The sequence below is a fragment of the Lactuca serriola genome, chromosome 4, assembly GCF_051521515.1.
Source record: "Lactuca serriola cultivar US96UC23 chromosome 4, Lser_US96UC23_V15, whole genome shotgun sequence".
NCBI classification, from domain to species: domain Eukaryota; kingdom Viridiplantae; phylum Streptophyta; class Magnoliopsida; order Asterales; family Asteraceae; genus Lactuca; species Lactuca serriola.
Genome location: NC_136411.1, coordinates 389,885,614 through 389,911,565, shown reverse-complemented (window position 1 = coordinate 389,911,565; position 25,952 = coordinate 389,885,614). Strand labels below are relative to the sequence as shown.

At 35.6% G+C, this 25,952-nt stretch overlaps 1 protein-coding gene across 1 annotated transcript; it reads left to right on the top strand.

The window, feature by feature from the left end:
• The first annotated feature begins 17,540 nt into the window (after positions 1-17,540).
• LOC145097843 (uncharacterized) lies at positions 17,541-21,582 on the top strand. Its single transcript, XM_079035494.1, has 14 exons — positions 17,541-18,023; positions 18,107-18,204; positions 18,374-18,474; positions 18,576-18,654; positions 18,753-18,813; positions 18,903-18,949; positions 19,037-19,129; positions 19,249-19,339; positions 19,752-19,800; positions 19,888-20,004; positions 20,067-20,214; positions 20,290-20,382; positions 20,913-20,981; positions 21,057-21,582. The coding sequence occupies exons 1-14, from the start codon at positions 17,966-17,968 to the stop codon at positions 21,198-21,200; spliced, it is 1,248 nt and encodes a 415-aa protein (XP_078891620.1). The 5' UTR covers positions 17,541-17,965; the 3' UTR covers positions 21,201-21,582.
• Positions 21,583-25,952: the final 4,370 nt, after the last annotated feature.

The window sequence follows — 25,952 nt, the reverse complement described above, 5'->3', positions numbered from 1 at the left end:
CAATTTGGTATTCCCATACGTATCCTCCGAAGTGACAATGCAAAAGAGTATTTTTCAACTCCTTTTCAATCATTCATGACCTCAGAGGGTATAATTCATCAATCTTCATGTGCACATACCCCACGACAAAATGGAGTGGCTGAACGGAAAATCAGACACCTGATCGAAACGACACGTACTCTCCTTCTTCATAACAATGTTCCGCTGCATTTTTGGGGAGATGCCGTTCTCACATCATGCTACCTAATTAATCGCATGCCTTCTTCGGTGTTAAAAAATCAAATCCCTCATTCTTTATTATTTCCTACTCAACTAATGTTTTCCCTTCCACCTCGTGTCTTTGGTTGCACATGTTTTGTCCATGATCTCACACCCGGAAAAGATAAACTATGCGCAAAATCTCTCAAATGCATCTTCTTGGGTTATTCTCGAACACAAAAAGGTTACAAATGTTTCTCTCCTGATCTTGGACGACATCTCATTTGTGTTGATGTAACCTTCTTTGAAACTACCCCATTCTTCAGTCATACTGACCGCAGTAAGTGCTCTTTTGATTTTGTCCGTGAAGATGATCCACAGAACCCACCAAACTTCCACTCTGAGCATCCGATCACAAATCCAATCAATGATTCGTCACCACCCGTGGATCCTATCACAAATACACCGCCACCTTTGCGTACTTACCATCGATGTCGGCCGGCCCAACCGACTGACTCTTCTTCCGATGAACATCCTTCTGAGCACATGGTTTCACCTACAACAAAACCTTTGAGTCAACCTGATGATACAAGCCTACCAGACTCACCTCCTACGCCAATCACGCCTTTTGTGTTGGATCCTGATCTAGACCGTCCCGTAGCTGAACGGAAAGGTACTCGTTTCACTCGTAATCCTTATCCAATTTATAATTTCTTGAGCTGCCATCGTTTATCCCCTTCGTATACTGCCTTTGTATCGTCTTTGTCTTCTGTTTCCACTCCTAAAAATCTAAGGGAGGCTCTTACATACCCGCGATGGAGACAAGCAATGGTCGATGGGATGAATGCATTGCACTCTACAGGTACGTGGGATTTGGTTTCGCTTCCTCCAGGAAAATCGACAGTCGGTTGTCGTTGGGTTTATACCGTCAAAGTCAATCCTGATGGAAATACAGACCGGTTAAAAGCACGGTTGGTTGCTAAAGGCTATACGCAAGTTTATGGGCTTGATTATAGTGACACGTTCTCACCAGTTGCTAAAATTACTTCAATACGGATTTTTCTTTCCATGGTTGCGATTCATCAATGGCCTCTCTACCAGTTGGACATAAAAAATGCTTTCTTACATGGGGAGTTGCAAGAAGAAGTTTATATGGAGCAACCTCCTGGGTTTGTTGCTCAGGGGGAGTCTAAATTGGTATGTCGACTGAGGCATTCTTTATATGGGCTTAAACAATCCCCACGAGCATGGTTTGGCCGCTTTAGCTCGGTCCTTCAAAAATTTGGTATGAAGCGGAGCGAGACTGATCATTCTGTCTTCTATCGTTGCTCCTCTAACCATTGCATATATTTGGTTGTTTATGTTGATGACATCGTGATTACCGGAAATGATCAGGATGGAATTCAGAAGCTCAAGCAACATCTATTCCAGCACTTTGAGACAAAAGATTTGGGAAAACTCAAGTACTTCTTGGGAATAGAAGTGGCACAATCCCAACAGGGTGTCTTTATCTCCCAACGAAAGTATGCATTGGATATTTTGAAAGAAACCGGCATGACTGATTGCAAACCTGTAGACAGTCCAATGGATCTGAATGTTAAGCTGCTTCCATATCAAGGGGAGCCTTTATCAAACCCAAGCAAATACCGAAGGCTTATTTGCAAACTTAACTACCTCACGGTAACACGTCCTGATATAACGTTCCCGATGAGTGTCCTTAGCCAATTCCTAAGTATGCCATGTGACAACCACTGGAATGCAGCCGTCCAGGTTTTTGAGATAATTAAGAAAACTCCGGGAAAGGGCCTATTATATGAGAACAAAGGAAACACTCAAGTAGTAAGCTATACAGATGCTAATGGTGCAAGTTGTCCATTTGAAAGACGCTCAACCACAGGGTATTGCGTTTTTATTGGGGGTAATCTTGTTTCATGGAAAAGCAAGAAACAGTCTGTGGTTGCTTTATCAACTGCCGAAGCCGAACATCGAGCCATGGCAAAAGCAACATGTGAGCTTATATGGACGAAGCATTTCCTTGAAGAGTTGAAACTTATAAAGGTTCAGCGGATGCAATTGATATGCGACAATCAAGCTGCTCTTCATATTGCATCAAATCCGGTCTTTCATGAACGAACCAAGCACATAGAGATTGACTGCCATTTCATTCGACAGAAAATTCTTTCAGGGGAGATTGCTACAAGTTTTGTCAAGTTAAATGATCAACTAGCAGACATATTCACAAAGTCTCTCACAGGGCCAATGATTAATTATATTGTAACAAGCTTGGAATATACAATTTGTACGCTCCAGCTTGAGGGGGAGTGTTGAAAAATTAACTGTAAATTAGCTGTATATTAGGCTGTCAATTAGGAGTAAATCAAGGTGTATAATTTCCATGTTTAAATAGTTGCCTAGATTAGTGAGATAGGCTCTAGTATAAACTAAGGCCCTGTACTTCTTTATTTTCTTACGAAATACAGATTACAATCTTCTTTATTTTTATATATATATATATATATATATATATATATATATATATATATATATATATATATATTTGAAAATGATAATTATTTTCGGATTTTAAGGTTTATAAATTTTTCTCCATTTGCCGAAAACAGACAAATTTCATAGTACACTATGATGAATTCGCTAGTAATATAGGTAAAATACCAAGCAACCTTAATTACTAAATTGATAATCTTTTTTATTTTTTTTAACAAAAAATAACTAAATCATTAATAATTTGGCTATTTTATAAATTCCTAGTTTTTTTAACCTCACTTATAAATTCCTTATATTTTCTTACTACCAAAGCTAAAAAACAATCAAACGGATTTTGTAGGGACCACATTGTATTTTGTGGTGTGGAATATGATGATTTTTCTAGGTTATGAAAACATGTAAATCTAAGTAGCGGAAGTCATAAAACAATTTTTGGACACATGCAACCTAGATATCTATTGCATTTTCTCGTTATAACAACATACTATAAACAATCAACCTAATCCACTTATTTGCAATAACTAATCAGATTAAAATACATACATTTGCTATAATTGAATATAGCAACTCTTGGATATTTAATTCCTTATTGGGAAGCAAGCACCAATAATGTGGATGTCTGTAATGGCTCACACCAATACCCTAAAACTCTAAGAACAAAAGAAGGAAAATATGATTTTGCCTTGTGAATTATAACACCTACAGATTCGGACTAGTTATAATAAGCGTTAGAAACGAATTTTAGATAAAAGATTGTTTAGGATAAATAATATTAACCACGGTTATAGTATATATGACAAGGATTCCGTACGTATAGAGAACACGCAAATCTGACTTCGTGAGAAAAAGTTATTATTTGTAATATTTCAGCATAACAGTATACGACCCAGAAAACCGGAATTAAAATCGATCGATTGTTAGGATAAACAATCTAAACAATAGTTGAATATATCGTCAACACCTATCTGTCGTTATAAAAACAGTCGAGAACGGATATCATATGATAAAGTTATGAATTTTTAACGGACTTTAAAACTCTAAGTCTGTTAAAAATATAACATTAAAAATAAAGTCAAAATTAGCCGATAGAGTTTAAATGAAAGTTGTATATATTGTCGATAGCTACGCATGGATATAAAACCTGTCGAAAAGGGGCTCATATAAGTAGATTATGAATTTTATAAGAAAACAGGAAATTTCGCGCGTAGCCGCATGCACAAATAAGATGTGTGGCGATTATCGTGGAGCGACGTTGTGACATCCCCAATTTCACAAACATAATATACTTATTTATTTATGCTTATTTAAAATCAGAATATTCTTTTTAAAGAATAATATTGCGGAATTTGTTCTAAAAAACATGATAATGATATTATCAAAACATTTAAGAAGAAATGTATTTTATATTAAAAACGTTGGGATGTCACGTCAATACAGTACATAAACATAAACGGAAATAATACAGACCTTACAATCATCTATCATTTAACAAAAAATAATTAAATCATTAATAATTCGGCTATTTTATAAATTCCTCGTATTTTTTAACCTCACTTATAAATTCCTTATGTTTTCTTACTACTAAAGCTAAAAAACAATCAAACGGGTTTTGTAGGGACCACCTTGTATTTTGTGGTGTGGAATATGATGATTTTTCTAGGTTACAAAAACATGTAAAGCTACGTAGCGAAAGTCATAAAACAATTTTTGGGTACATGCAACCTAGATATCTATTATATTTTCTCATTATAACAACATACTATAAACAATCGACCTAATCCACTTATTTGTAATAACTAATCAGATTAAAATACATACATTTACTATAATCGAATATAGCAACTCTTGGATCTTCAATTCCTTACTGGGAAGCAAACACCAATAACGTGGATGTCTCTAATGGCTCACACCAAAACCCTACAACTCTAAGAACAAAAGAAGGAAAATATGATTTTGCCTTGTGAATTATAACACCCACAGATTCGGGCTAGTTATAATAAGCGTTAGAAACGAATTTTAGATAAAAGACTGTTTAGGATAAATAATATTAACCAAAGTTATAGTATATATGACAAGGATTCCGTATGTATAGAGAACGCTCAAATCTGACTTCGTGAGAGAAAGTTATGATCTGTAATATTTCAGCATAACAGTATACGACTCAGAAACCGAAATTAAAATCGATCGATTATTAGGAAAAACAATCTAAACAAGAGTTGAATATATCGTCAACACCTATCTGTCGATATAAAGACAGTCGGGAACGAATATCATATGATAAAGTTATGAATTTTTAACGGACTTTAAAACTCTAAGCCTGTTAAAAATATAACTTCAAAAGTAAATTCAAAATTAGCCAATAGAGTCTAAATCAAAGTTGCAGATCTCGTCGTTAGCTACACATGGATATAAAACCTGTCGAAAAGGAGCTCATGTAAGCAGATTATGAATTTTATAAGAAAACAGGAAATTTCGCGCATAGCCGCATGCACAGATAAGATGTGTGGCGATTCTCGTGAAGCCACGTTGTGACATCCCCAATTTCACGGCCAGAATATACCTATTTATTTATGCTTATTTAAAATCAAAATATTCTTTGTAAATAATAGTATTGCGGAATTTGTTCTAAAAACATGATAATAATATTATCAAAACATTTCTGAATAAATGTATTTTATATTAATAACGTTCGGATGTCATCATCAATACAGTACATAAACATAAACAGAAATAATATAGACCTTACAAACATCTATCATTTAACAAAAAATAACTAAATCATTAATAATTTGGCTATTTTATAAATACCTAGTTTTTTTAACCTCACTTATAAATTCCTTATGTTTTCTTACCACTAAAGCTAAAAAACAATCAAACGGATTTTGTAGGGACCACCTTGTATTTTATGGTGTGGAATATGATGATTTTTCTAGGTTACAAAAACATGTAAACCTACGTAGCAGAAGTCATAAAACAATTTTTGGACACATGCAACCTAGATATATATTGCATTTTCTCGTTATAACAACATACTATAAACAATCGACCTAATCCACTTATTTGCAATAACTAATCAAATTAAAATACATACATTTACTATAATCGAATATTGCAACTCTTGGATCTTTAATTCATTATCGGGAAGCAAGCACCAATAATATGGATGTCTCTAATGGCTCACGCCAATACCATAAAACTCTAAGAACAAAAGAAGGAAAATATGATTTTATCTTGTGATCTATAACACCCACAAATTTGGGCTAGTTATAATAAGCGTTAGAAACGACTTTTAGATAAAAGATTGTTTATGATAAATAATATTAACCAAAGTTATAGTATATGATACAAGGATTCCGTACATATAGAGAACGCTCAAATCTGACTTCGTGAGAGAAAGTTATGATTTTTGTAATATTTCAACATAACAATATATGACTCAGAAACCGAAATTAAAATCGATCGATTGTTAGGAAAAACAATCTAAACAATAGTTGAATATATCGTCAACACCTATCTGTCGATATAAAAACAGTCGAGAATGGATATCATATGATAAAGTTATGAATTTTTAATGGACTTTAAATCTCTAAGCCTGTTAAAAATATAACTTTAAAATTAGTCGATAGAGTCTAAATGAAAGTTGTAGATCTCTTCGATAGCTACGCATGGATATAAAACCTATCGAAAAGGAGCTCATATAAGCAGATTATGAATTTTATAAGAAAACAGGAAATTCCGCGCATAGCCGCATGCACAGATAAGATGTGTGGCGATTCTCGTGGAGCCACGTTGTGACACCCCCAATTTCACGGCCAGAATATACCTATTTATTTATGCTTATTTAAAATCAAAATATTCTTTTTAAAGAATAATATTGCAGAATTTGTTCTAAAAAACATGATAATGATATTATCAAAACATTTCTGAAGAAATGTATTCTATATTAAAAACGTTGGTATGTCACGTCAATACAATACATAAACATAAACGGAAATAATACAGACCTTACAAACATCTATCATTTTACCGAACTATAGTCCATAAATCTATAATCTGTTCATCACATATGTGCTCTCATGCCACTACCTGTGATATAAGAAACTGAATGAGTCAGACATACATTCTAGGAATATACGTGTGTTGATAGATGTCATTTTAAGCATCTTTTAGAGTTGTTTTTATTAGCATTTAGCATCATATTTTACACATATGCATGTCATTAGTTTAAATAATGTTCAACTCATGTCATTGTTTAAATTCCTTTACTGCTAGCGATTTTTGTCATTTTCAGATAAGTCGAGTGGAGCAGTATTGTGGGAGCAACTTTTGATGCGTTTGATGGAGCATTGAAGTCTAAATGGATTTTGGAACTCGTTAAGGATTATGAGGAATGCTTGGAAGATGTTTTGGTCAAGAAAATTTTGATCGAATTGATCTTACGAAGATAGATTGATACATTCTAAAGCCTAAAGGATGTTGCTAATAGCTTTGACCCCCTGTCAGTATTTTGACCATATCTTTTGACTCGTAACTCGAATTGACGAGATTCAAAATGTTCCAGAAAGTAGACGAAATTTCGGATGACTTTTGTGTTTATGAAAAAAAAAATCAGAAAATCCAAAAATTCGATCGAATTTTTCCAAATTCGATCAAATAAATACTTCGCAGTTTCAAAAGGTCCCAAAAAAATGCAAAATTCGATCGAAGTTTAAAAAATTCGATCGAATTTTCCTTTTTTTTTTGCTCCGAAAGACTCTGGCTTGTATATATAGGACGCATCTCTGATCAGATAAAAGGTTTGACGATTCTTGAAGCTCCAGACGACGAAAAAGACGATTTCTAAGGCGTTCTCTCTCCGATTTCAACGATTTCTGAAGATTTGAATACTGTGAATTGTGTCTCTCAGTTAGTTTAGTAAGAATTAGTAGTTTATTGTTTCTTATTACTAGTTTTGATTCGTTTTTAGCTATATCTGGCTAAAACCCTAGTTTTCAGTTCTGCATTTGACTAATACTTTTCATGTGATTAGTTTTCATATCTGCTTTTTGTTTTGTATTTCTATCTAGATTTTTCAGTTTTGAGCTTAATGAACATCTAATTTTTAATTCATATTAGTATGATCACCTAGCTAGGGTTTTATCAGTCCAGTTAATTAGTTAATATAATCTGTAATTTGTAACGCCTGTAGTTTAGGGCTAGTCAATTTAGAGACGATAAGCGTCAAAAAATGACTTTTTGACAGAAGATTATTTAGGATGAATAATCTTAACTAAGTTTTAGTATATGTTACAAGGATTCCGTACATATAAAGAATGCCGAAATCCGAGTTATAACGAAGAAGTTATGACCTGTCGAAGTTTCGCGACAGAACCGGCACGACGCTGAATGACGTAAAAAGTGAATTTACATTAGAGTGATATTTAGCCTTAGGGATCTAAACGAAAGTCTTAGATTTCGTTAAACCAAGAGCGTGCATAAAAAGAACGCCCAAATATGACTTCGCATGAAGAAGTTATGATTTTCCGAAGTTTCAGCTTAGCGGTATGCAACCCGAATACTCGATTTGGGACCGAGAGAGTTCTAGCCGAAACAATCTAAACGAGAATCGAAGATCTCGTTGATAGTAGTCCAACGGTAAAAAGACATACAAAAACGGACGTTGGAGGAGGAAGTTATGAATTTTTAACGGACATTTCCTGTCTCGGTTTGTTAAAAATATAATAATAAAAAATAAAGTCAAAATTAGCCGACTGAGTATAAATAAAAGTTGTAGAGATTAGTCTCACCTACACGTGGATATAAAGAACGTCAAAAACGAAGCTTGTATGCGAAAGTTACGCAAGTTTGAAGTCTGCTTAATCGAGTACGCCCATCGTAATTTTGGAGTACGCCCAGCATACTCGAAACCGCCTCAGCTACGCATGCAATGACGTCACTCGAGTACATACGCATGCAATGACGTCGCGTACACCCAGCGTAAGGCTTAGTACGCCTAGCGTACTTGGAGTTACGCCCAGCGTAATCCCAGATCCAACACCCTATAAATAGAAACCGAGATCAGCCATTTTCCTTGCCATTTTTCTTTCTTTCTCTTTAGTTTTCGCCTTGGTTTGCGTGCCAATTATATCCTGAAGCCCCGGTATCATTCCCGAGTCCCGAAGTCCTGAAGATCCTGAGAAGAAAGATTCCCGAGCCGAAGCTCTGCCCGGTTTTGGAGGAAAACATCCCGGTTTCGTCGCAAAAGATTATTTCAAGAGTTGTAACGCTGTCCGATCATCTTCTAATCAAGTGAGTGTATAGTTACTTTCTTCTAACACATAAGTATGAAGTATTTTCTATGAAATATGTGTTATGTGTTTATATATTGTTGTTTATTTGAGATGTTGGTGGAATGGATGAACTATATAGGTTTTAATGAGTTAAACTGTACATGTATTTTATAACTACAAATATGTTGGGTAGTACATGGGTAGATGAGATCCGTGAGTATGGATCAGATCAAGAGGTTAGTTTTAGATCCGTGAGTAGGGATCATATGAAGATGCTAGTTTTAGATCCGTGAGTATGGATTAGACCAAGAAGTTAGTTTTAGATCCGGGAGTATGGATCAGGTAAAGAGATAAAACTTGTTATTAGTCCGGGAGTATGGATTAAGACTAAGTTAATTGTCCCTAGTCCGGGAGTATGGATTGGGCACAGTTATTGATCCGAGAGTATGGATCGGATCAGGATTAAGGTAGAGTTAATTGTACCTATTTCGGGAGTATGGATTGGGTACAATTATTGATCCGGGAGTATGGATCAGATCAGGAGGTTAGTTTTAGATCCGTGAGTATGGATCAGGTAGTTTTAGATCTGTGAGTAAGGATCAGATGGAAAGGTTAGTTTTAGATCCATGAGTAGGGATCAGGTAAAGAAGAAAATTTTAGATACAAGAGTTTAGATCGTGTCGTTGTGAGGATCGATGGGGTGGGATAATAATTGCCTTTATATGGTGAAATTGTACAAGTTTGAATGTTCTATATTTATAAATATATGATATAACATTGTGGGATGAAAACCTTATATGCTCACCAGGCTCCCAAGCCTGACCCACTCAGTTTTCTTTGTATCACATGTATCAATACGATGATATATTTCACGGAGAGATTAAAGGAGATGTAAAATCTTTAGTGTAAATAATGTAAGTTCTGTTTATGCTTATGTGTCTGTATTGGAACATGACATCCCTAGATTTTGTTATATAATGAAAATACATTTCTTTAAATAAATGCTTTGATAAATCTTTATCATATTTTGGGAACAAATTCTGCAACTGTTTTCTTTAAAAGATTACTCTGATTTAAAAACAAAGCATAAACAAATCGGTCTTTTCTGGCCGTGAAACTGGGGATGTCACATAATTGTTCTTGTCAACTGGTAATAAGTAACAAGTATCAGATTGGTTCCGTGTTGGGATTTTACTCTGATATAAACTGTAAAAATCATAACTTTACGCTTCCATGCTTGTGAGACGTATTGGATATTGCTGAGAATTTTACACAAATCTTAAAGTTGTTTTTCTGATTTAATTAAGAGCTTGTTTAATTGAACAGTAAAAAATTAAGGTTAATTCAAAGAGCTTGTTTTGGTTACCTAATTTAGGTAAAAAAAGATTATACTAGAGCTGGTTAGTTTTTCTCTGTACCAGCTTAGATAGAATGCATTCTGAATAACAATATCTGAATTGATTGCATGATTAGGAAAGTCGCAGTAGAACTTATATCGTTTTTATTATTAATTTTCGTTTAATTTATTTTCACTGCAATTTTTAGTTTTTATTTTAATTAAAAAACCCAAATTTCTTAATTTCAGTTTTATTGATTAGAATGTGTACGATGCAAAAAGGCATTGACCGTTAAGCTGTGTCCTTGAGTATTCAACTCTGCTTCCCTGTGTTATATTATTAGTGCAACCAGCAGTGAAATTTTATTTGCTTAATAAGCCCACGACAACATGTTAACAATGTTACCGTGATTCCATAAATGTAAACTTCGTAAAAATCCGACTTATTAAAAAAATTATAGTAAATAAAAGTTAACTGTAAGAAATTACAACATCAAAAACTATGTGGAGAACGGTTGATCTTTAGCAAAAGTCATAAAAAGAAGAAACGTAGCACTCTTCAAAGTAGGATATTTGAGACAAAGAACACCTAGGACGGAACTTGCATGAGAGAGTTATGATTTTTATAAAATCATAATGGTAATGAAAACTAGTCAAAAAATGAAAGTTAGAAATCTTGCCAAAACGACCAAAAGAAAAGTTGTAGTATACGACGAGACCTACACAGATTTATAAGAGTCGTTGAAAACGGAGTTCATATGCGAAACTTACAAAATTTCAAAGTTTTATTTTTACCGTTGCGCGCGCCCGCGCGCAACCTACACTCGATCCGTCTGGATTCGGGGTAACATGGCACGATGAGAGGATGACACGTTGTATGCTCCTTTGGCTCAAGCGCAAATACGTGACGCGCACTGTGAGACGTGCACCCCAAAACTGGCTATAAACAGCAGGCTTCAAGAATCCCTTTCCTTCACAACTCAAACATTATCTCTCATTCTCTCGGTCTGCGTGCCACTACCCCCAAGCGCCTGTCAAAGTTTTGGACTTTCGTTTTCCACCCTACAAAAACGCTATCACATTTCATAAGTGAGTTCACGACCCCATTTTCTAAACCTTTTCGGGGGGGGGGGGGGGAGTGAGGATACATGTTAAAATATAAATATTTCATAGTTATTACTAATTGTATAATATTAGTTAGATAATTATGCTCATAATATTATGATGATATTATGCCCGGTTAATATTATGCCTAGTTGTTATACTGATTCACACTAATATAAATATCATATCTAGTTGTTACGCTGGCTAGTTGCCAGGAAACAACGATACTCTAGTCGTTATTATAGCCGCCCTTTGGATAAGATTAGTACCTTGTGGTTACTCTTCCCAAATACTCGGCTACACAAAACATACTAACTTGATTATATATATATATATGTATGTATGTATGTATGTATGTATGTATGTATGTATGTATGTATGTATGTATAAGATGAATAATGTATATAATAAGTATCTTGTATAAATACAATAAAGAATAACAACACGATCGACCAATGGAGGCCCACACCAACAAGTTGTTAGACGAGACACATTCATCTCCTAGCTGAAGGACTTTCAACTAGCCCCCAACCTATAATCGTTAATTCTTAAGTGAACGAGAAATATATGTATAGATCTATATGAGATTGACACTCCCACATGTGGTTGCTAGCTACAACCTGATGAAAAGTTGAAGCAAGCATAACTTTCTAAATACATTTGCGACGTCCGATGAAGCGTCATGGTTTTTCGGGCGAATACTCAACAATCATAGCTAGATTATAGGAACTCATCCTAACATTGTTAAAAAAAACTATCTATCTTAGACTACTACTAGGGAATAATCTAAGAAAGTTGCGATAGTACACACAAACTCGAGGAAACAAGTTTAGGATAACCAAAATAACTAAATCAACCATAAAACATTTTATTATAATATAACCTATGGACTCACCAAAGCTATGTTGACCTTTCAAAACCACATGCATTCTCATAAGAATGAGCCCGAGTGAAGAGGGAAGTAACCCCGATTATACAACTCAAAGTATATGTGTTTTACTATTGTACTTTGCTTTTGTGAACTATATGTACCTCGAAAACTTTGTAATATATTTTATTTAATGAATAAAAAGTGATGTTGTTTGATATATCAATGTATTATTCAATGTATGTTTGTGGCCTGAAATCCCACATTCTAACGTCGCACTGTCCGACGTTTTTGCCGTCGTCCAGAGGTGTAACACTGTTCGATTTGATACTATTGAGTTATTATATTCTTGACCTTTTCTTTGTACATATTCTCTTCCTTTATCACAGGAGATATTGTTGTACTTAGCTCATCCCGATAGTTAGCAAAGTTGTTGTAAATCCTCTGTATAAAGATCACAGGCTCATAATAAGAAAATCAACCTTTTTCACTCATAACTTTAAGTGTTTATATGGTATCAGAGCCTACCGATTCCACATTATGGCACCTGAAAACAATAACTCCACTATGACTTCCGCTATTCTCTTTTCAGCTTCCGGCGGTGCCTCGGCAAACCTTCAATTTCCGTCACTTGCTGTCCGTCTTGATCGCACAAATTACTCTCTTTGGCGTGGAACTGTTCGTTCAGCCCTTGAAGCTTATGAACTTGATTCCTTCCTGGTCTCTGGCAATGCTCCTTCGTCAACATTACCGCCCAAAGAAGGCTCTACTGTTTGTAATCCGAATCCAGAGTTTGTAGCATGGAAACGCAAGGACCGACTTGTTCTACTGTGGGTCCGTTTAACTCTCACCGCCCCTATGCTTGGTCACGTTGTCCGAGCCACTACCACTTCAGAGGTTTGGCTCACTACTTGAATGCTTAACAGACGTCTCTGATGAAGACTTTGTGTCTTATATTCTTTTTGGTTTAGGTGCTGAATATGGTGCTTTCAAAACTGATCTTAGCATTCGTGTGGAACCAATCACATCAAACGAACTACTTGGCCTCCTTCTTCAAGAAGAACAGAGAATTCATGACTCGTGCACTGATTCTCTACTACCATCAGCTAATTTTGCAGCCAAAAAGATCTCATCTACTCGCACATCCTCTCCCCCTGATCAGACAACAACCGGTGATCGACCACGGTTAGTTTGTCAAATTTGCACCAAGCCTTATCACGAGGCTCGCAACTGCCATCAACGACTCAATCTCACCGCCTTTCCAGCAACAAATCGTAAAGCAGCTGATCGTCATCGCCAATCTCAATCCTCAGCTAAACAAGCATTTACAACGTACACCACAAGTCCGTCGGCCCTGACTGATCCGTGGGTGGTTGACTCGGGTGCTACACATCATGTGACCACTGACTTTGAAAATCTCAATCTTCAATCAGAGTACAAGGGTGCCGACAATCTTACTGTTGGGAATGGTCAGTCTCTTCCTATTACTCATATAGGTCGTTCCACTTTATCCTCTAAACATGCTCCTAATTCCTTGGCACTTAAAAATGTTCTTGTAGTTCCAAAAATTTCCAAAAATCTTCTAAGTGTGTCTCAATTATGCAAAGACAACAAGGTTTTTGTTGAGCTCCACCCTAATCATTGTTATGTTAAGAGTTCGCAGGGCAACATAATACTCAAGGGAATTGTTGAAAATGGCTTGTATCGGCTTCCTACCAGTTCGTCATCATTTGGTCCTAAAGTCTTTGTGGGTGAACGTGCATCTATTTCATGTTGGCATCACTGTTTTGCTCATCCACATGAACCTATTTTGCGTCGTCAAATAGCTGAATTTAGTTTACCAATTTCCAAAAATAAGTCATTACCTCTTTGTAATGCTTGTCAGTTAGGTAAAAGTCATAAACAACATTTACCAACTTGTCATGTTCCTTCCAAATGTCCTTTTGATTTAATTTACTCTGATGTTTGGGGTCCTGCTCCTGTGTTATCTATGAATGGTAATCGCTACTTAGTTCTCTTCATTGATGATTGCACTAAATTTACTTGGGCTTATTTCTTATCAAATAAATCTCAAGTTTTCTCAGCATTCTCATTGTTTAAAACCATGGTTGAAACACAATTTTCCACAAAAATAAAAGCTTTTCAATCTGACTGGGGCGGCGAATATCATAATGTTTCATCTTTTCTACAAACACAAGGAATTTTGCATCGGGTCTCGTGTCCTCACACTCCTGAGCAGAATGGAGCTTCTGAAAGGCGCAATCGTATTGTGGTTGAAAAAGGTCTTGCACTTTTAGCTCATTCTAATCTTCCTGTAGGTTTTTGGGAACAAGCCTTTCATACTGCTATATACTTGAATAACATAACCATCACACCAATTCTCAAAAACAAATCACCTTATGCATGTTTGTACAACCGTCAACCTGATTATAATTTTCTTAAATCATTTGGTTGCTTATGTTACCCTTATCTTCGTCCCTATAATAGTAACAAATTGGAATTTCGATCTGCTGCATGCATATTTTTGGGTTACAGTGCAAAACACAAAGGTTATCTATGCTTTCATGTTCCTTCATCTCGCACTTACATTTCTCGCCATGTCGTTTTCGATGAAACTTCTTTTCCGTTCCCTAAACACAGCTCTCAGCCAACTGCCACATCACCTTCTCTTTCAGATTTACCTCTTCACACACTCCAAACTGCATCATCAATGAAATGCCCTGTTACCTCAACCCCATATTCTTCTGTTCAGCCAACATCCACCCCCACGTCACCACAACCTCCTCCTTCTAGTGTCTTGTATACAACCCATACAATGGTGGAACCATCCCTGTCACTAAATTTGTCACCTGTCACAACATATCCACAAGCTCCATCATATTTCCGTCCATCCAACAACTCTGAACATGGTATGATCACCCTGTGCTTCTACTTGCTCGCTTAAACTAAAATCATACCTTACCACTAAATATCCGCTAACATGTGACTCTTCTGATCTTGAACCCAAAACATTTTTACAAGCCAAAAAGAACCCAAATTGGCAAAATGCTATGCAGTTAGAATTTGACGCCTTAATGACTAATGCAACATGGGACTTAGTTCCTAGGCATTCTGCGTCTAATATTTTGGGGTGTAAGTGGGTCTTCCGGATCAAGAGAAAACCGGATGGATCTATTGAGCGCTATAAGGCGCGATTAGTGGCAAAAGGCTTCAATCAAGAGGAAGGTGTTGACTACTTTGACACTTTTAGTTCGGTGATAAAACCGACTACAATTCGTTTGGTACTAAGCATTGCCATTACTCAAAATTGGTCTCTTCGACAAGTGGATATTAATAACGCATTCCTCAATGGCGATTTGGAGGAAACGGTTTACATGGAGCAGCCACAAGGCTTTGTTGCACCTGATCGTCCATCTCATGTTTGCAAACTTAAGAAAGCTCTCTATGGTCTGAAACAAGCTCCGCAAGCATGGTTTCAGAAACTAAATCAGGCCCTGCTTCATCATGGTTTCAAGCAATGTGTTTCTGATACTTCTATGTTCATCAAGCGCCATGGTAATGATATGGTTTATGTGCTTGTGTATGTGGACGATCTCATCATCACCGGCTTGAATTCTTCATTTATTGATGATTTTGTCAACTATCTCAACTCAGTCTTCTCTTTGAAAGACTTGGGTCCACTTAACTTTTTCTTAGGCATTGAAGTTCATCGCAACCCTTCCGGGATACTTCTCTCTCAAAGAAAGTACATTTTAGACCTTCTTCATCGCAACAAGATGATGGGAGCCAAACCTATCTCTTCACCGGCTGTTCCTGGTTCAAGACTGACACAGGGAGGCGACGCCTTTGCAGATTTTCACCTTTACAGAAGCATTGTGGGAGCATTATAATATGTTACAATCACCCGTCCCGAACTTGCTTACTCTGTTAATCGTGTCTGCCAGTTTATGCATAATCCATCTGAACATCATTGGACTGCAGTCAAACGAATATTACGCTATCTCAAAGGCACTCTGAATGCCGGCCTTTTCTTTCGTCCATCTCGAGATTCTAGACTTGTTTGTTTTACTGATGCTGGTTGGATATCGGATCCTGATGACTGTCGCTCCCAACATGGTTTCTCCATTTATTTTGGGGGAAATCTAATCAGTTGGTCTTCACGGAAACAAAAAGTCGTGTCTAGGTCCAGCACCGAGGCTGAGTACCGGGCCATTGCTTTTGCTTCTACTGAGCTCATTTGGATTCAACAACTTTTGCAGGAGATGGGAGCATCGTCTCATGGCCCGCCAATCATATTATGTGACAATCTCAGTGCCACTTTTCTCACTGCCAACCCTGTGTTTCATCAGCGATCAAAACACAACAAGCTTGACTATCATTTTGTTCGGGAGCAAGTACAAGCGGGTGAATTAATTGTTCGGCATGTCAAGTCTGTCGATCAAATTGCAGACATCTTTACAAAGGCTGTGGGCTCTTCTCGTTTCAAGAACTTACGATCCAAGCTGTTCGTTCGTAACCGATCGTGAGCTTGCAGGAGGGTATTGAGTTATTATATTCTTGACCTTTTCTTTGTACATATTCTCTTCCTTTATCATAGGAGATATTGTTGTACTTAGCTCATCCCGATAGTTAGCAAAGTTGTTGTAAATCCTCTGTATAAAGATCACAGGCTCATAATAAGAAAATCAACCTTTTTCACTCATAACTTTAAGTGTTTATAGATACCAATGATACTTTTGCTAACCCCCGGTTAAAATAGCAATAAATTGCCTTTAGAGGCGCACAACACCAAAATTTTCCCAAACGTATCGATTTTGGTCAACAAAATCAAAGTCGTATTAAAGTTTAAACAGATCCAAACCAGTTTCTAAGCAAAACTATCTTAACATATATCAACATGTTAGGATTGGTTTAAAACTGGTTTGAATGACACTGACTTCAAAACCGGTTTGGAAACACCTATATTTTTGCTAGTTTTCCGTATTTTGCCAAACTTTTTGTTGAATGTCGTAATTGAACGAATTTTTGATCAATTATGAGAAACAAACCGATAAGCAAAGCTCGTGACTATGCCATGATGTAAGGTGTTTTTCAAGCACCTGACATGGTATAAAGGTTTAAAATGATAAATTTCAACTTTTAATTTAAAAAAAATGTCATTTGGTATCCGTAATAGTAGAAAGGATGAAAACCGGTCTCGAAAAATCTCACAAATTTTGTATCAACCAAACCGGTTCCTAAATCAATGAAGTGTTTGATGACTTTGATCTCCTGTTTCAAAATCAGGATCAATTCCTTCTTCAAAATCGATTTTACAAACCGATTTTCGGATTGAATCATAAACCGATTTTTTTTTTTGCACCTCTAATTTCATTGGTGTGGATCCATATTTTGATCCCATTCACTATGGGCTACACCGCTACCCCTTAAAAGTTCAAAGCCCAATTTACAGGCAGAGAGAGACGCAAAGTGATGAGTAATGACTAAGAAAAGTGGAGGGAATGATTCCACTCGGCACCGTTTATTCCCCGGGGATCTCGATTTCCATGTACAACTGACTCGTTGCCCGAACTTCTCCGACGAGTTACTTGACTACAACTGCACTCAGTATCTCCGACAGTTGGATTTTCCTGTATCATACAACGATATCGACATCGTAATTAGGTCTTGTGTAAAAGTAAAACCATGAATAACTCGGAGCAGAAGGTGGTGGCTGTGATCATGGTCGGTGGTCCGACGAAAGGTCCGATTGACATTCCTTTGTTTTCTATCGTCGAATTTGCGTTCAATTTTTTAAATTTTCGTTCACCGTGTTGGAATCCGCAGGTACTCGATTTCGGCCACTTTCGTTTAATACTCCGAAACCTCTTTTCCCTCTAGCCGGTCAGCCGATGGTTCATCACCCTATTTCTGCTTGTAAATCGGTATTTTCATTTCCTTCCATCAAAATTCTTTTAAGCTTTTCTTACGTTCAACGTCGTGCTACATTAAATTGAAATTGAAGGAAGATGTAGTCAAATTAATTGAATTTTTAATTTTCGTGTATTTGTAAACCCTAATTTGAGTTGACGATGCTGATTTTTTACAATGTAGATCCCTAATTTGGCACAAATATTCCTCATTGGATTTCACGAGGAAAGGGAATTTGCATTATATGTGTCATCAATCTCCAGTGAACTTAAAATTCCAGTCAGGTAATTAACTGATTGTATTGAGTATTGACGTTTCTTTGTTTCTTTTCTCTTTCAAGATATTTCAATCCATATGTTGATCTTCAAACTACATCATTGTCCAGATACTTAAAAGAAGACAAACCTCATGGTTCAGCTGGTGGTCTTCATTACTTTAAAGATCTCATTATGGAGGATAACCCTGTACATGATTTGCCCTAATCCCCCACATTTCTAAACTTATTTTGGTCTTTTTGTTTCTTTTGTTCATCTTTCTGACACTTGTATTCTATGTGTTACAGTCACATATCTTTTTGTTAAACTGTGATGTCTGCTGCAGCTTTCCTCTACCAGAAATGCTTGGTTAGCTATCAATCTATCATATATGACATGACTTCTTTATATGATTTAATTTGTGTCATTAAATGATGTAATTGTGTGATCTATTGTAGATGCCCATAGGAGATATGGTGGGATGGGGACATTATTAGTTATAAAGGTTGAGTTTTTATGCAGTAAATCTTCTACTCTCGAGTCTTGATAAAAGCTCCAAATTTAAGATTGATTTTGCTGTTGCAATATACAGGTTTCTGCCGAGTCTGCTAGTGAGTTTGGTGAGTTAGTTGCTGACTCAGTTACAAAAGAACTTTTGCATTACACAGAGAAACCCGAAACTTTTGTAAGAAAACTCTTAGTAAAATTCAATTACTGTTGTAAAGTTTCGTTTCTTATAAAGTTACTCAATTGCTTTTATGTCTTTGTGGCATTTCTAAATAGTTCTTTTTATGTGGATTGCAGGTGAGTGATTTAATAAACTGTGGTGTTTATGTTTTCACCCCAGAAATATTTAATGTTATTCATGACGTACATACACAACATGAAGACAGAGGTTAGTTTTTCACTCACTTTCTTTGTAGAAAGACATAGAAATATATATATATATATATATATATATATATATATATATATATATATATATATATATATATTAGCTCAAAGTAAAGTTTCAAGATTATATAAAAGTCAAGAACATTAATAGTATCACTGTGACTTTATTTAGAACTACATCACATTTAATTTGGAAAATTTATCCATTTTTAATAATGCAATCCAAATGCAAAGCAATTTTTCACTGCTATAGTTTGGTGAAATTTTAAAATATAACGTCCTAATAAGAAAGAAAATTTGAAAGTAAAATGCTTTAGATGGCATATTTTTCATCATATAATAAAATAATAAGATTTAAAAAAAAAAAAAGTAAAAGTATGTTGCTATTTCTGATTTTTTTTTTCTCATTGCAGCAAATCTCCATACTCTATCCAGCTATGATGCACTTCGGTTGGCAACAAAGTAAGATCTTTTATTTGTTTAATTTTAAAAAGGATATTGTATTATATACAGTTTTAATTTCAATATAAATTTAATTTCTTTTAACAGGACACCTACTAAGGATTTTGTTAGATTGGATCAAGATATATTGTCACCACTTGCTGGAAAGAAGCAATTATACACTTACGAAACAATGGATTTCTGGGAACAGATTAAAACACCAGCGTATGTCTTTATATTTTTTATAAAATTTATATTTTTCTTATCTGACAATTTTAATTATTTAGGATGTCTTTAAAATGCTCGGCTTTATATCTAGCCCAATTTCGATTCAATTCTCCTGGTCTTTTGGCTTGTGGGGATGGAATCAAGAATCCAACGGTTGTTGGTGATGTTTATATCCATCCATCAGCAAAAGTACATCCAACTGCAAAGGTCAAATTTTTTTCACATATTATTTACATTTTTTTATTGGAGTCCATTTTTGTTTACTTTTTTTTTATTGAATAGATTGGTCCGAATGTTTCGATTTCTGCAAATGTTCGAGTTGCTGCTGGTGTAAGGCTCATTAGTTGCATCATTTTAGATGATGCTGAAATACAGGTACAAAGATGATCCCTTTGACTCAGACATGACATGACATGACAGCTGTGTTTGACATGCATTGGACTTGAACTGATACCACTGATGTCGATGGGACAAAAATGACAGCCTTTTGTCCCACCTAAAAAGGTGGGAACAAGATGGGATAAAGACTCCCTCTCATTGTCTCATATGTGAAAAAGACATAAATGCCCTCCTCATTTACATCATCAAAATCAGCCCTAAAAGCTTGTCGAGTCCCGTCCCGTCATCACGGGACGGGACTGAATAAGCTTTCTACGGCTATTTTCGACGATGCAGATGAGGAGGGCATTTACGTCTTTTACACATACGAGACAGTGAGAGCGAGTCTTTGTCCCATCTTGTTCCCACCTTTTTAGGTGAGACAAAAGGCTGTAATTTTTGCCCCATCGACATCAGTAGTATCAGTTCAGGTCCAATGCATGCTGAACACAGTGCAACCTATTCTGTCATGTCAGAAAATGTTACCAACTTATTAATTTTTTTTTTTTTGCTTTTTGTGTGGAAAGGAAAATGCATTTGTAATGTATGCGATTGTCGGTTGGAAGTCATTGTTAGGAAAATGGGCGCGTGTCCAGGCAAGTTGATTTATTAATTTAGTTTTTGTATTGCAACTCTTATATTGATTAATAAAGTTGTTGGTATTGTTAAAGGGTGAAGGAGATTACAAAAGGAAATTGGGAATCACGATCCTCGGAGAAGCAGTGACGGTTGAGGATGAGGTTGTTGTGGTTAATAGCATCGTACTTCCAAATAAAGTTCTTAATATAAGTGTGCAGGAGGAAATCATTCTGTAGAGAGGTTCACATGGGAGGTGGAGTAAAATTGAAGTAGATTTCTTCCATAAGCTTGTTGTAATGTTCTATGATTTATCATTCGTTGTTTTGTTTTGTCTTTTCTGTAAGATTTTATGATTACAAGGTTAAAAATACAGTAGATAGAGATGGCAAAATAGGGTGGGGGTGAAACAAGTAAAGGCTCAAGGCTACACCGCATGATTATGCAAAGACAGAGGACAGAGAGAGAATAGAATGATTGATTGAGAGGGTTTGTTATTGGACTTTAATTATCTGATAATTTTGATGAGATTATATGTTGTTTGAACCCATTCTATATCTATATCTGTATACATTGTTGTATTTGGAGCTAAAGTAATAAAGTATCTAGATTTTCAAAGAAGCTCGTTTAATGGTGTCTCACTTGGTGAAGGGACACATATTTGAGGTTTTATATGAACGTGTTATCAACGACTCTACTATTAAATTAAACAGTGTAGGAGTACTAGTGTTGCTAAACTGCTGTTATGGGCAGCCAATGCAATAATGCAAACTATTGTATATTGGGTATAAGGTTATTCAGAATGGGAGGGTGAGTTTTCCAACGTGGTTCCAATTACGATTACGCCAACTGCGCCAGCATTGGGGTGGTATTCACGCCAATGACGACCAAGCTCTTCCCCACTCCTGATAGCCTAATTGGCAAAAATGAAAGATGTAATTTTTATTCATTTGGAAATAGAGAAAACAACACTATAGCACATTAAAGTTATGATATTTGTTCGATTTGGTCAATAAAGTATTTTTTTTATTTTTATATATATATTTTTTTTTGCATAGCAGACCACTAAACTCATATTTGACTTGTCCGTTTAGTCTTTTTCCCTGATTGTAAATGTTGCATATGTGTCAATTAATATTTATTTTTTTGGCTAATTCGATGACATGTGAGATATGTCACGTCAATAAATGATATACGATGCGTAAAACCTATCATCTTCACCTCTTAACCAACATTCTTCATTTTTTCACTGTAAACGAAACTGAGCTAGGGTTTGTAAAACATTTTTGTGATCGAGTTGAAGTACCAAAGAAGTCGCTGCAATGTCACAATTGGAACCTAATGGACTGTTTGCGATGGTGGAACTTAACTACGAAGGGTTATTTACTCGTAATCATTTTTTTACACTAGTGGTGTGAAAACCATATTCAATGATGTTAACTTTTCTTCTATGACTTATTCTGAGTGTGTGACCTTCGAATGTTTCATGCATTAAGATTGTAAAAAGTTATATTACTATGAACTAGACATTTCCCTGATGGAAGGGTTTAATCCAATTTCAGATAATGAGAAATATGTTGCTTTTATTTTTTATGCTTATGGAACAGATGGTATAATTTCTATTTATGTGGATCATATTGGTGTTGGTGTTAATGGGTGGTTTGATGATGAAGATAATTATAATGATGGACGTGAGTCTTTTATTGATGGTAAAAATGAAGATAACATAGATGAACTTAGGAATGTTGAGTTGGAACTTAATGAGGATGTAGTGCATATGAATAGGACATCAAATGATCATTTCTTGAGTAAGTTATGTGTTCATGATGATGAGGATAACAACATTGTAGATGATGATGATGATGATGATGATGATGATGATGATGATGATGGGAGATAATTTGAACCTAACATCCAAAATCATTCCATATTTAATGAATTATTACACTAAAGAAAAAAAACAAAAATCAATTCTAGGAATGAGATTTAAGGGTCCAGGGCAAGTAAAATCAATGTTGTGCAACTATGTTGTGGCTAATGGATATCAACCAGGCCCGACCCTGATATTTCGGAGACCTTGTGCAAAAACTAAAGTGAGGCCCCATAAAAAAAATTCTTTTAAATATTATTAACTACATTTGTTACCACCAGTGGCGGAGTCAGGCTCAAAGCAAAAGAGTATCCCAATTTTTTTTCCTGGGTATCACCGCAACGGCTGAGCATGGGGCGGCTCAGGTTAGTTTTTCCTAAAACTGACAACCTCCGTTTTGAAAATTTTAAACCAACCCGAACCCAAATACCATTGGTTTGGTTTTTTGGTTTTCAATTTGTACTTGGGTTTCCTGGTTTGGTTTTGGTTTTAAACCCAAACCTTAATCTAATCGTTAGCTAACTTCAAGTATTGTTATATAAACATGAAGTTGAATAACTAAGTTTACATGTGTTTGGCGATGTGTGATAGAATAGTTGGGAAAATAAAAGATATGTAAACAAATAATTTGTAAGGAGCAAGAATTGATCCTGAGACCTTTATTTCATTAAGCCAACACCTTAACCAATAGACTAACTATTTGTTTGTGCTTATAAGTGAAGGGATGCGTATATATACACTACATAAAACGATTTTTTTTTCTAAATATTTACACTACCGAAATGTTTTTGAGGGGTATCCCGGGCTACCCCGGGATACCCCTTGGATCCGCGCCTGGTTACCACTAATTTAAAACATAAAGTTGCTAAAAAAATATCTCATAAATTCACTACCACAAAATAATGTCTTCACTCATTGGTAATCAAATAAATCTGTAAAACTGTTATAAACAACTTTAAAAAAAAGGAACACATTACTATTTTCTAAACATCGACCTTGTAGCATTTTTATATGAAAATTCATCTATGAGACTATCATCTATGATATTTTTTCTTACTATTTGGTGAGTTTATAAAAAATAAAAACGTTGTCTAAAATTTATAAAGAAAACAGATTTGCAATTTATTTTTGGATATAGATATTTTCCTTAAATTGTTGATAAATTTTAAATTTATGATTAGATTTTGATTTTGGTTGATTTTTTTTTCATAATTAAAATGCATCTAAAATTGGAACCAAATGTTACCGGACTAATTTTATTTATTGATAAAACATAACAATAGATTTCATAAAAATACCAATACTATAACTATACATTATCCCAAAAATCGGAGGCCCCCCAAGATCGGAGGCCCTGTGCGACCGCACCGCCGGAACCACCCTAGGGCCGCCACTGATATCAACTGTGTTTTGATAAAAATGATAGGAAAAGACTTTTGGTAAGGTGTAGTAAGGGTGCTTGCACGTTTAGATTATGGACTTCTTGGATGAGTGATGAAGAGAGTTTCCAAATCAAGTCACTAAAAGCTCATCATAATTGTGCTAGGAACTTCAAGTTAGGATCACTGGTGATGTATGCATGGATTGGTAGTCACTATACCAAAGAAATTATATAGTGTCAAAAATTGAGTGTAAGGAAACTCAGGGTTAAGGTAATGATCAAGTTTGGTATCGATGTTTGCATCGGGCAGTACAGGAGAGCAAAGAAGTATGCACTAAACCTTTTTGAAGGTAGTCTTGTTGAATAGTACGGTAAACTGTGGCCATATGGTCATGACATTTTAAGGACAAATCCAGGGTCAACTGTGAAATTTAATGTGGAGATTGGTCCAGATGAAAAGAAGTATTTTAGCAAGTTCTATGTGTGTTTTCAAGGAGTGAAACAAGGTTGGAAGAAGTTTGTAGAAGGATAATAGGTCTTGATGTTTATTTTTTTGAAAGGGGTTTGTAAGAGGGAATTACTTTATGCAGTTGGGAGGAATGCAAATGACCAAATATATCCTATTGCTTGGGTAGTGGTTTGTTTGGAGAACAAGCAGAATTGGAAGTGGTTTTTGGATCTGCTCATTGATGATCTGAATTTGAATTTAAGCAATGGATAAAGTTTAATGTCAGACCAACATACAGTTAGTATATTATATAATAATACATTTCTATTTTATTCAGAATTTTGACCTATAACTTTTTATAAAAACAAGGTTTGATTGAGGTTGTTTAAGAGTTGCTGCCATATGTAGAGCACATGCAATATGCTAGACATATTTTCCAAAATTTACATAAGAGATTCACAGGGGCTATCTATCATACACTGTTTTGGAGAGCATTTAAAGCTACAAATGAGAATGCATTTAAAGTTGTGATGAAGGAAACTGAGACATTGAGCCTAGATGTCCATCAATCCTCATGAACAAAGATCCCCAAGAGTTGGTCAAGAGCTTTCTTTCAACCTGGCAGGTGTTGTGATGCTGTTGAGAATGACTTCTCAGAGATTTTTAATGTTTTAATAGTAGATGCTAGGAAGAAGCTTATTATTACCATGTTAGAAGAGTTGAGATTGTACATGATGGATGGATTGTACAACATGAAATTGAAAGGACAACTAAGAGGAAATCATATTTTTCCAAAAATAAAGGATAAGGTGAATTTACTTAAAAAAGTTCAAAGACTTTTTCAAGTACTACCTAGTGGATTAAACCAATTTAAGGTAAGGGGGACAACGGAGGCATATGAGGTGGACCTAGAAAGAAAAACATGTTCCTGTAGGTTGTGGCAATTAAATGGATATGGTTGTGCTCATTCTGTAGCAAGAAAATCTTATCTTAATAGGGATGTAGAAGCTTATATAGACAACATGTATAGTACCACCACATTTAGAAAGGACTATAGTTACAGGATTGCTGCCATGAATGGGAGTGGTATGTCGCCGGAGACAAATTATACACCATAATTTCCTCATATTAGTAGAAGGATACCTGGCAGGCCTGCAACTAAGAGGAAGAAATCTAGTATAGAAAATAAAGGAAAACACAAGGTATCTAAGGCCGGAAAGAAAGTTAAGTGCAGTATATGCCAGGTGTTAGGTCACAGCAAGGCTACTTGTCCAGAGAGAAGACCTCAAAAG

Bases quoted from the DNA above. Each gene is read 5' to 3' on its own strand.
- LOC145097843 (XM_079035494.1), top strand. From the start codon at position 17,966: ATGAATAACTCGGAGCAGAAGGTGGTGGCTGTGATCATGGTCGGTGGT. The intron at 18,205-18,373 runs GTATTTTCATTT...TTTACAATGTAG, and splicing joins CTATTTCTGCTTGTAAATCG to ATCCCTAATTTGGCACAAAT. The intron at 19,801-19,887 runs GTAAGATCTTTT...TTCTTTTAACAG, and splicing joins GCACTTCGGTTGGCAACAAA to GACACCTACTAAGGATTTTG.